Source organism: Bicyclus anynana, unplaced genomic scaffold (assembly GCF_947172395.1).
Source record: "Bicyclus anynana unplaced genomic scaffold, ilBicAnyn1.1 scaffold_87, whole genome shotgun sequence".
Taxonomy (NCBI): Eukaryota; Metazoa; Arthropoda; class Insecta; order Lepidoptera; family Nymphalidae; genus Bicyclus; species Bicyclus anynana.
The window spans coordinates 12,365-25,470 of NW_026441268.1; the positions used below are offsets into that span (position 1 = coordinate 12,365).

General features: G+C 39.2%; 1 protein-coding gene across 1 annotated transcript; it reads left to right on the plus strand.

Annotated features, from left to right (window-relative positions):
• Positions 1–317: 317 nt before the first annotated feature.
• Positions 318–13,100, plus strand: LOC112058078 (uncharacterized; the record flags this gene model as incomplete). The annotated part of the gene is made up of 6 exons (XM_052890988.1): positions 318–517; positions 2,398–2,502; positions 5,558–5,737; positions 9,288–9,505; positions 10,394–10,590; positions 11,442–13,100. Coding segments are annotated over 6 exons (1,112 nt in total), but the record flags the coding sequence as incomplete, so codon positions are not given.
• Between the last annotated feature and the right edge of the window lie 6 nt (positions 13,101–13,106).

The following is a 13,106-nucleotide window of genomic DNA, read 5'->3' on the forward strand; positions in this document are numbered from 1 at the left end:
CCAATTGTTTTTATACCCACACTATTATCCATTTTTCCTATAATATTTATTACTAGCGGGCACCCGCGACTTGGTCCGCGTGAAAATCAATATAAACTTTCAAGCCCTATTTCAGCACTTTAGATTTTGAATTTTAAAAATTTTTGAACCGGGAAATTTGAATATATTTCGGGTTTTTTTTCATGATTTATGAAGAAATTTTTAAAACTGTAACTCTAAAAATTAAGGACTTTCGATACAAACTTTCAACCCCTATTTTACTCCCTTCTTATTTTATTTTCGTAATAAAAAGTAAACGTTATTTTGTTTCCCCGTAGGTGTATCACACAGCCGGTCCTACGTTCTGTTCCGTCTGGGCCGAAGAGTCCCCGCCCCAGTGAGACAGTTCGCGGAGTCCGGACGATCGGACGCACTCGGCTCCGGCCCGGGTACACTGGACGTATTCGGAGCACCCGCTATCAGCCAGGGCGCAGGCAGAACTGAGGCGGAGTTCTTCGTTGACGGAAATCATTCTAGAGTAAGTTTTCAAATTTAGAACTTGGAAGATGAGTGTGGTTGATCGGACGCACTAGGCGTCAGGAACGTTAGATGTTCGAAGCTTATATTATTGGCCAGAGGTGGAACTAAAAGCAGACGTCCACAGATATGTATCGGACGCATTACATTCAACGGATTTTTAATTTTACGGTAGGTTCGTGCGATCTGTACGATTCGGATCAATGGACGCACTTGACACTTTCTATACAAAGAATACTATATCCGTTTGATGCGATGCGTCCGATACGTACGATGCGGATTTGTGAACGCATACCATTATTTGCCTTGAAATTCACGTCCTGACATTCTAATAAATGCAGTTTGTCAACGACAAAACGTCTGTCATATTTCCTTTTATTACAATTCAACTCTGAAAATGTGTGAAAAATGAAGTCTTTTCGAGCGAAGTCTGAAGATGTGTGTGAAAATTGACGTCTTTCACTTGTCTTCTTTAACATTGAATTTGTGCTTCAAATGGATTCACTGGCGTGGATTTCAGAATTCTTCTAATAATTAAATTCTTCTTTGCCTAATTTTTATTTAAAAAAATGTTAATTCATCTAATATAATTAGGTTTTTCTTTGTTGGATTTAAATAAAAAATAATGTTACATTTTTTTCAAGAATAGTGTTTTTTTGAGTCTACACTCTATGTGATTTTGAGTACTATCTCATAAAACCCACAGCTGTACATCATAATGAGTAATTGAAATGCAAAAGCAAATAAGTAAACACATAATCATTAGTATATTAAGGCGCTGGTTCAAATAAATTCGAATGAAACACTCGCAAATCGAAAAGCCACAACCCAAATACTATTAAAACCGCTCAATTGACATCGACGAGTTAAAAACATTAACTCGTTCCGAACTAACAAGCCTCTATAGACAAATAAAACCCAATTATGAAAAACCGCACGCAAGCCGATAGTGGTAATCGCGAAGGGATTGCAATAAACAGACAACAATGAGTCCTCCAATAATTTTACAAACGAATTGGGCGATACGTAAAACGCTTCGGTCCCCTCGAAAATATCGTATTTCAACACTAATTAATGCCCCGGAGAGCAAACAACAATTACGATACGTCAGACGGCACGAATAAAAACAGTAGACAATTCAAATCGAGCCGTAATAAAAGGGGAATTTATCGACGCTTCCATCGCGGCCATTTTATTGCCAGTTGAGACTAATTTCGGTTGTTTACCGCTTTGCAGCGAAGTTTTTATGTGAGTCCATTTGTCAGCTGACGCCGTACTATTGAGAGGTCAAAAGGTCGAGGGAAAGGTCATCAGTACTAAACCCACGTAACTCAGTAAAGCCATGTGTATGAAATCACGATCACTGAATCAAAAAATGTCAGTGACTAAAAGTAGCATTCCTATCTTGGCGACAGCGACCTACGCTCGCGACAGGGTCGCACGACCATAAACAAAAGTGGTCGCGCGTCGCGGTCTCGAGCTTAGTTTAGTGCTCCATACATATTTATACTAAGCAGTGGGTCGCGCGGTCGCAGGTCGCGGTTACCAAGAATGGAAGGCTACCTTCATCGACTTTATTTATTTTGGGTGGTATTGGTTGAAGCTAACATGACAATAGCTTGTGATTTAAACGTTGAAATAAATTAATATATTAAGTTGTCATACTTTTGAAGACGATGGATCTTCACACAAGAAGTAGAAATATAAATTCTATGTAATTAATTCTATGTCTACGACTAAACTTTAAGTTAAAGTTTAGTCGTAGACGTCAGCTAGTCTTACAATATTTCATAACGTCAGTAGGTACTGATTTGTTCTAGTTCGAACAGATAGTAGTACACTGTATCGTGTTTACAAGACTAAATTGTTCTAATTTCCTAGGTATCGGTAATGGCGCGTATGATCCCATCTCCGGACTGGTTCATTGGAGTCGACGGCTTTGATCTCTGCGTCGATGGAAACTGGATAGACAGCATCACTATTGAAGTAAGTAAAATACTCATCCTTTTGATCGCCTAGCGCCCTTTCACCTGCTTAGTTCTCGTTCCCGTGGGAATACGGGAATAAAATATAGCCTGTGTTATTCTCTGATATTGTAGGTTGCTATTCGTGAAAGAATCTTTTAAATCGGTTGAGTGGTTTAAGAGTGAAAACGTAACAAAATTATATTTACTTTTAAGTCACCTAGGTACCTATATCCCCGTTTACCGGAATATCGGGATAAATAGAAGCCTATATTATGTTCCACATCCATCTATCATTAAATTTGTTCATCTGTCCTTGAGACTAAAGACAGCCATAGTTGTTATATCTATAGATACTAGCGGACGCCCGCGGCTACGTCCGCGTGGAAATCAATGTAAATTATCAACCCCTATTTCACCATTTCATAATTTTAAAAATTCTTGAATCACATTATATTTCGTATTTTTTAATGATTTATGAACAAAAACCAGGAACTCTAAAAATGAAGGACTATGCATACAAACTTTCAACCCCTATTTCACCCCCTTCTATTTTTGTTTTAGGGTCAAATAGTACCCTACGTTTTGCTCCAAAGTCTTTTACCATTATATTAAAATTCATCTTGATCGGTTCAGCCGTTTAGCTTTGAAAAGGTAACAGACAGACTTACTTTCGCATTTATAATATTAGTACCTACTTATATATAATTTATCCTTTTCAATATTTATTACTTTTCATTATTATCATCAGCCTATTTTTACGCCTGACTAAGGGAGCAGACCTCCCTCATTACAGGAGAGGAGATATGGAGACATGCCCATGACGAAAGTAAAATCACCTTTATAAAATTAGTAAAAAGTATTTGAGTGTACTATTTATTTCAACTTTTAATTGTTATACTCCCTTGTCCCTAAATTAATGTTCATAATTTTCGTAATCAAATTCACTTTAATATTCATTAATTTGATAAAATAACTTAATACAAAATACAAAATTTAATTAAGCATTCTTTTGCAACATTCATTAGAGCGTGTCTACATTATTAAATATTTTAACCGACTTCCAAAAAGGAGGAGGTTCTACGTTCGGCTGTATGTATGTTTTTTTTTTTGTTTTTTTTTTTTTTTTTTATGTATGTCCAGCGATAATTCCGTCAATTATCTTATTAAATTAATCTTTTGTCTAAAATAGCGATCATACTTTATTAGTTTATTATTTTAATAGCCTTTTACGTAATATAATTAATTCTTTATGTAACTTTATTTATACTAATATTATAAAGAGATAAAGTTTATGTGAATATTTTGTTTGACTTATTAGTGCCTGAAGGCAAAAGTCTTCGAACAATGCGTGTTGCCAGTGATGACCTATGGTTCCGAGACTTGGTCGCTAACTATGGGCCTCATATAAAGGCTAAAAGTGACACAGAGGGCGATGAAACGAGCTATGCTTGAAGTATCTCGAATCGAATCAGAAATGAGGAGATGCACAGAAGAACCAAAGTTACCGACATAGCTCAACGAGTCACGAAGGTGAAGTGGCAATGGGCGGAGCACATAGTTCAAAGAGCCGATGGACGTTGGGGTCCCAAAGTGCAGTTGGTCGACCCCCCACCAGGTGGACTGACGACATCAAGCGAGTCGCAGGGATTCACTGGATGCAGGCGGCTCAGGATCGTGATGTTTGGAAGTCCCTACAAAAATTCCTATGTCCTGCTGTGGACGTCTATTGGCTGATATGATGGAGATGATGATGAATGTTTATGATACTGTAACGGATCTACTGAAGCGATTTTGAAAATTCTTTTACCAGTAGAAAGCTAAGTTACTTTGAGTGTTATAGGCTATCTTTTATCCCCATATTCCCACTGAAACGAGAACTGCAAGGCATCTGTTGGTATTGTTTAATTTACTTAATTAAATCCAAACTTAAACTGAATCTACAGTTTTCGCTATCTCTAATTATTCGTACTTTTGTAATGGCTTCGCTAGATAGCTTTATTTTACAAGTTAATTACTACTTTCTCAGTGTACCTGAGCAATTTGGAACTAGCAACAAAGTTTTTATCGCGATGCATGTATTATGAATTGCTACGAGCCTTTGTTGTTGACTAGCACACGGAAGCGACTTCGTTCGCATATTTTTTATTATTTTAAGGTCGCCATTGACGGTTAATTATTCTCACGTTTCTGAAAAGCAAACGGCAGTACCCACGCGGCACACTATACAAGTCATGTACGCAGTGACCAACACACGAACAATTATAGTCGTGGGTGCTACAGAAACGTGAGAATAATGGACCGTTTGTGACTAGCATTACTAAAAGTCCTTAAAGACGTCCCACGATTTCATCCGCTTCCGTTCAATTAGTTACCGTTTCCGTGGAAATACGGGGATGAAATATTGCATAGGGTTATTGCCGATAATGCTGCTTTCCGTTGGTGAAAGTATTTTTAAAATCAGTTCTGTGGTTTAGGCGTGAAAGAAAGAAATGCACATTCGCATTCTTGATATTTTATAGGTATGTTATAGGTACAAACGCCCTGCGGTTTCATCCGTATTCCCGTTGAGAAGACAGTCTATGTTAGTCGATGATAAAGTAACTTTCCATTGGTTGAAGAGTTTTACAAAGCGTTACAAACAATAGCTCATTTGAGTTTATATTAGGGGCGCTACGGAGTTTTTGCCCCGTAGTTCCATTAGTTCGCTCATTAATATAGTGGTTTTATAGTGGTATAAGAATTTACAAAATCGGTTTAGTATAACCAGAGATTACCCTTACAATATCACAAAATTTATATCTTTATAATCATTCGGCTCACTGCTGAGCTCGAGTCTCCTCTCAAAATGAGAGGGGTTAGGCCAATAGTCCATCACGCTGGCCCAATGCGGATTTCCGGACTTCACACACGCAGAGAAGAAGAAAATTCTCTGGTATGCAGGTTTTCTCGCAATGTTTTCTTTCACCGTTTGAGACATGTGATATTTTATTTCTTAAAATGCACATAACTATAATATTAGTATATATTAGTACCAATATATGTAGATGGTGGATTTATAAGTGCATTGTTCTCAGGTGGATCCACTGGACGCAGGCACCGACAACGGGTTCACGTTCACCGCCCCCAACTGGCCGACGGCGCCGCAGGGGGTGGCCTACCGCATCACCTCCAAGTACCCCTCGCACCCCGCTGGATCCTTCTTCTACCCCCATCTGAGAAGACTACCGCCGATCGCCACCTTTCAGTTTATCAAGGTAACAGCGCCCTGGATTGATGTTACGCTCAAAGATCGAAGACGCTCAGAAATTTTAAATGTCAACGTTTAATGACGAATAAATAGAAGTTTTTTACGATTAATTACCTACCTGAGTTTGTGGAAATAAGCACTGAATACTGCAAAAGACCGGCAGAGTTTTCTACACATGACCGCCAAACTTAAGCTGGAAGAAGGCACCTAATGATGAGCATGTCAGGCACGACACGAATTTCGCTATTTGGTCTTTCTGTCATTGCCACAACGCGTCGTGCGCATTTTCATTTCGCCATGTGGATGTTTAACTGTGACCACAACGCGTTGTGAGCTATTTTTCCGCGTTTTCGATCTTTGAGCATTTAAACCGATATTCATGCATTGTAATAATGTACGCGAATCACGATAACCCAAAATATATTTTAACGAAGTTGACGTTCGTTTTTCTTGACAATTTAAATTTTAAATGGTGTATTTATTTCTGACATGTTATCAGCTTATTTGTAAGGCCTCAATTCGTTTCATGTAGGATGGTGTGGGTGACAGTTCGTTTCACTCTTGAAAGTTTGCCGCGATTCACGATAATAGTACGTATTATGAACGTCATACAGGCGACTGTCACCGTACCCATGCTATCTGAAAAACACTTTATAGGAAAAGTCTTACTTCTTTATAGGAGAGGGAAAATGTACCCACCACTCTGTTTCAATGCGGCTTGGCAAAAACGTTTGATTCAATAAAACTGCCACTCACCAACACGTTCGCTGCGGTACGAGGTCAATTTACCTCGTACCACACCACAAAGTTTTAGTGCGAGGTCAAAAATCTTCGTATTCCACGGTACGAGGTCAATTAAAATTTTTATAGTACGAGGTCAAAAGACCTCGTATTGTATTGGTAAAGTACCGTGTTAATTATAAAGATTGTAAAGGAAAAAGCATCAAAATACTTGGACCTTGCTCACGAGATTACCGCCATGTGGAATGTTGAGTCAACTATTATTGTTCCGATAGTTGTTTCAGTCAATGGTCTTATAGCGAAAAGCTTCGACCAACACCTTAAGAAGCTTTCGCTTAACTGTTGGATCAAGAGTCGGATACAGAAGACAGTGATTTTTGAGACGGCGCGTTTTGTGAGGAGGTTCCTCACTCTGGAGCCCTGACCACTGGTTGCTTGGGCACTCAAATGTCCCGCAGCGGGAGGGTTGATTTTTTTTACAAATTTTTAACCGACTTCAAAAAGGAGGAGGTTCTCAATTCTTAACCGACTTCAAAAAGGAGGAGGTTCTCAATTCGGTCGGTATTTTTTTTTTTTTTTTTTTTTATGTATGTACACCGATTACTTAAAGACGCCTGGACCGATTTCAAAAATTATTTTTTTGTTTGAAACGGTATAGTCCCCATTTGGTCCCATTGCCATCATGTCAAGATCTGATGATGGAATCCTGGAGAAATTGAGGGGAACTTTCGAAAATTATATGGGTGTCTAGTGTGTTCGTAAACTTTTCCATTTAGTACTTTCAAGCACTACAATTTCATGAAGGTTTAAAATCGATCTGATGATGGAGTCATAAAACAGACGAGGGAACTCCTCGGCGATTTACAGCAGTTACCTTGTGTTTGGGCTTGATTAATTTGTATTAATGAGAACTTTCCACATAGATAGGTTGTGACTGTCATTTAGGGGTTTGGTGATGAAGACCAAGGACAATTAAGGGAACTCCTTAACAGTTTACAGAAACTACCTTGTGTTTGGCCTTGATTAATTCGTATTGCTGAGAACTTTGTACCAAGATGGGTTGTGACTGTCATTAGGGGTCTGATGATGAAGACCAAGGTCAATTAAGGGAACCCCTTAACGGTGTACGGTAGCTACCTTGTACTTGTGCTTGATTAATTTGTATTGCTGAGAATTTTGTACCAAGATGGGTTGTGACTGTCATTAGGGGTCTGATGTGTTCGTTTGAGATGAAATTTTACACTAAAAATGGAAAAATAATAAAAATTTTAATAAAAAAAATACAACCGACTTAAAAACCAAAAAACGTATCCAGTAAACTAAAAAGCGAAAAATAACATCATAATATGTTCTACCTGCTGATCAGTATGAAGGCGGTGCTTAGCCGGTGTTGTCTTGATTTAAGCCATTTCTGACAGGACCACATGAAACAACACTGTCTGCAAAATCTAAGTGGCTTGAATTAATGCATCACCGGCTTAGCACCGCCTTCATACTGATCAGCAGGTAGAACATATTATGATGTTATTTTTCGCTTTTTAGTTTACTGGATACGTTTTTTGGTTTTTAAGTCGGTTGTATTTTTTTTATTAAAATTTTTATTATTAATAGTGTTTTTATATTTATATTGACATTGTAAAAAATTAAAAAAATACTTAATGTACTCTCAGAGGCAAATTGTTGTATCTCGATGGACTCGTCTACTTAAGGCTGCTACTGAAAGTCCTAAAATTCTTGGAATAAAAGCTCATAGGGTCACTTAAACCCCGTATCGCGTTGACACGAGAAGCTTATAACGATTACTTTACTATGTCATATGTGTATGGGCCAATTAAATTTGTATGTCAAATGATAGACACTAAATTATTTAGCCAATTAACGTCTGTCATGTTAACATTGGGTAATGAATAGTTGATTTCTCTCGAGACTACAAGTTCAACAATTCTAAATCCGATTGGCCAACACTATAACTGTGTATAATTAATTAGCTACTCGTATACACAACGCTTAGTGATATATCATCTAAGCGAAACGTAACTCCGATATTTGCTTGCTCTGCAATTCTTAAATGTACCCTACGAGCTAGGTTACCTAGCCCATTGTTGCTGACTAAGTCATCTTTAGAAAATGATATACTTTGTTTGAGACCTCTACATAGTTTTTTACAGTCGATATAGGTATATGTTACGAAATAATTTTCTTATGCATAACACTATGAACCTGCAATAAAACTGTCTGGGTTGACCTAATCCTCCCATAAACCCCAAATTGAATTCGATCGCCCGTTAATCTGCATTGGAGCAGTGTAGCGGGTCTGTAAATCCCTTTTCTTAATAAGGGAGGAATGTTCTTGCGGTCTCTTATTAAAAACTAGCGGACGCCCGCAACTTCGTCCGCGTGGAATTTAGTTTTTCACAAATCCCTTGGGAACCATGGATTTTTTCGGGACAAAAAGTAGCCTGTGTGTTAATCCATGCTATAATATATCTCAATACCAAATTTCAGCCAATTCGGTTAAGCAGTCCAGGCGTGAAAGAGTAACAAACATTCATATCATTAAAATCATCAGTTTTCGCAAATTTCGGGAGTCCATGGATTTTTTCGGGATAAAAAGTAGCCTATGTGTTAATCCAGAGTAAAATCCATTTCTATTCCAAATTTTAGCCAAATCGCTTCAGTAGTAGAGGCGTTAAAGAGTAACAAACATTCAAACATCCATACAAACTTTCGCGTTTATAATATTACTAGTAAGTGAATAGAGTGGTGTCTAGCTAAATACAAGTCCGCGATATTTACCTTCTAAATATTGTTGCTAGCTCCGCGAATACGAGCTCTCCGAAGTATTTCACCGCGACAGCGACGACCGACGATACGACGTGCTGCAGATCGACAAGATGGCGCACAACCGCGTCGACCTGCCCGACGGCAACCGCGCGCTCTCCGTCGCCGACGAGGTGGAGCGCGCCGAGGCGCCTCGGATCTACTCCGACGGCTCCTTGACTACGCCCGACAGTGGCTACTCTTACTATTCCATGTAAGTACTGCGACTGCACAAAGGTCGACAAGATGGCGCACAACCGCGTCGACCTGCCCGACGGCAACCGCGCGCTCTTCGTCGCCGACGAGGTGGAGCGCGCCGAGGCGCCGCGGATCTACTCCGACGGCTCCTTGACTACGCCTGACAGTGGCTACTCTTACTATTCCATGTAAGTAAGTGATGATCCTCTAGCCTAGGGTTTCTCAAAGTGGGGTACGCGACCCCTAGGGGTTCGCCATTTGACGGCAGGGGGTTCGCAACAAGATTTACGTAATGTTGGCCTTATAAAAAATACCGAGTCAGAATTACGTCTCTAACATTGAATCCATTTGCGACAAGAAACAAGCACACCCATCACATTAATATTAGAAAAACATTTCTTTTGGTACCTTATGTGTTACTTTTTTTTCTTCAACAGTAATTTTTTTTTTGTTTGGTGTTTTGAGATTCATTAGTTAGTAATATTTATTTAGTTAGTATTAGTTAGTAAAGTAGGTAGCCGGGAGAGAGAATTCGTGGAGCCGAAAGTTTGAGAAACCCTGCTCTAGCCGATGTTCGAGGCTCAGAGAAGAGTCGTCCTGTCTATCTCTTCTGATTCTGATTTCGGGCTCCATCAGGCGATGCTTCTGTGCTCGCGTACACTGAGCTCATTGCTGAGGTCTCATCTGAAAAGCTTTAATTTTTAGCCTCTTTCTTTAGCTGCAGACAACCCACTTATATCATGCTCAATTATCCAAAATTTTCTATTCCAATATTAGTATTTCAATTGAAAACTAGGCTCTCTGCACGGGCCCAAAGAAGCCAAGCTTTCTTTGCATTATGAGTTCTCTGTTTTGTCCTATTCGGTTTATACACTTATTGTCATCATGTAACTCTATCACCCAGTGTACCGACCAGCACCAACAACACACCAAGCACGACCGAAGAGCCCCGCTCAGCGAACGAGTTGCCGACGTCAGGCCCCACCGCCAGCGAGCGGTCCGCGCTGAGGAGTCTCGCGCGCAGGTACCGCGCGCGGAGACGACGCAAGCTGCGCGGCGACAACACCGACCCGGCCCAGCGGAGAAAGCGGAAAAGAACGAGTGAGTATACACAATACTTTAACAGTGGAATTAATAGACGTTGTAGGGGTGTCCCTCAGGGGATCGTTCACCCGCTGAGTGTCTGAAGGTGTATGTTAGCGACGCAAATACCATACTTGTTATTTAATCTGTGCCTTACAATAAAGAGGCAAAAACGCAGCGTATATGGTGACAGCATACGTCATACTTTGACAGCCGTTTAAACATACAAACCGACTTTTACGCCAAGCGCCTAACCGACACCATATGTTTCCGATTTAAGCCGTTTTACAAATAAATATATGTGTTTTTATTAAGCCTGGCCCTTACAGTGTACTCTATGCGTTTGAGAATACACTAAGCGGGTGAATGGTCCCCTGGGAGTGCCTCTGCAACGTCTATAAATTCCACTGTTAGACAGACAGACATAGAGATATAACAAGATGAAGAGTCGACGGAGAGGACGAAATTATTTCTGCCAGCTAGGAATAGTCATAGAGCTATTTCTGCCGTCAAACAATTTTGCTGTCTACTGTTCAGAAAGGTAAGTATTTACAGGCATATGAGACTTAACACATATGCCGAGGTTGTCGAGCACTGGAAAGTACAGTGTAGAACGTGCTTCTACGAGTAGCATGCCTCTATTATAGATATTGGTTTTCCCACTTGTGTTAAAAAAGTCTACTATATATTATACAATATAATAATCACAGAGGCAGATATCAGATACCAGGCATCAGCAGGATCTGTCGTCTACGTGACTATAACACAACTCATTGGAGAAAAAACGAGTGTATTATAAGTAAAATGTAGGTAGATATTGAAAATTAGTAGTTTAATAAGGTTGTTAAGTTAAAGTTAATTTCAAACAGGACTGCTGGACTGCCGCGTATCGGAATGGGGCGAATGGAGCCCGTGTCGGAACGACGGCGGCTGCGTAGGGTCAGCAATGCGCACGCGCCGGATCATCCGCCGCCAGCGCCCTGGGGGCACCCCCTGCCCGCCCACGGCGCAGTCGCGGTGGTGCGCCACCAACTGCACCGCGCCAGCGCTGCGCGACGACTGGCGGAATAACCTCACGTAATCCCTATTTATAAACTTATAAGGCTTAGTTTACACTGGACAATACAAGACAAGACAAGACAAAGCAAGATGTCTTGCCTTCGTCATTGATGGCGCCATAGCATAACATGGTTTGGTGGTCAGTATGCTAAAATATTTCCTGTCCAAATCCGTTTTAGTTGTAAGTAGTCGAGTCTGATCCACTCTCTAATGTCGTCCAACCATTTTCTCCTTTGACGACTGTCTTACTACATATAAATCTTATTAACAAGGCAACTGAAATGGCGTGTCCACACAACTATAGAGACCTGTGCCGCCTATGGATATAAAGTATTTAGCGATATAAAGTTGAAGGCGAATAAAGTTTTCTTTAGTTTTGGAGTTGCTAACTATAGATCTCTAGTATTTTTCGCCCATGATGAAAATTTAATATACAATACAAAAAAAATTGATGTCAAAAATTCCATTATTAATTTAAATGTCAAAAATTCCATTATTTGTCAAATAAAAAAATTCCATAATTTTAATTTTTGAGGTGTTTTTTATATCACCCTTTGTATTCTAGAGCAAACAAAATATAAATAGTCAGCATTTATTTGTAACATAGAAGCTCCTTTTTTTCCTTAAACATTTTTTTCTTGTTTTGTTTTGTATTGTCCATGTGTGAACGCATCTTTAAACATGATTCCATTTTTGAAATTACATTTTGTCTGTTTTAATGGCCAATATTTTACCACATTATTTATATTCTATCTCTATCGTTGGCATCTCTGTCCGTCCAATCAAATTTTGATTTCGATTCCAATTGTTTTTTCTTTGTATTCTCATTCTGATGATTCTTGAATGTAAATTCGTGGTGTGTATAAAAATATTGGATAAAATTTCTGTATAAAATAATTTATTAAGAGATGACTGTTGGTGATTTTCCAGCGCCTCTGTCCAACGTCGCTTTTTAGAAACACATTCGTAATTTTTCTCGCACAATCAACCACGAGATGACGTCACTTTACTCATCGAAAATTTCAGTTTGAAAAATTACAAGATATTCTGAATCTTGAGCTTATTCAAACACAGAATTCAGTGACAATTTAGATCATTAGCTACACCCAAGCGTACACCTAAGCGTACACCAAGCGTACACCTAAGCGTACACTAAGCGTACACCAAGCGTACACCAAGCGTACACTAAACGTACACTAAACGTACACCAAACGTACACCGAGCGTACAGTGACGATGCGTCTACAAAGCAACGTTACTTGTGGACAGAGGCCCTAAATAGTAGACTTCGATTGTTTGCTGCTGTATCTAATGAATGCTTTTTCAATAAATAATTTTTCGTATCTGTTTGTCAATTATTGCTAAAAATAAATGTTATATGCTAAAATATAAACTAAGTGTACTATTTCGATATCCTATACCGCGGATAGAATATAAAAACTATATATATATATTGCATTTAAACGTAAATGTAGG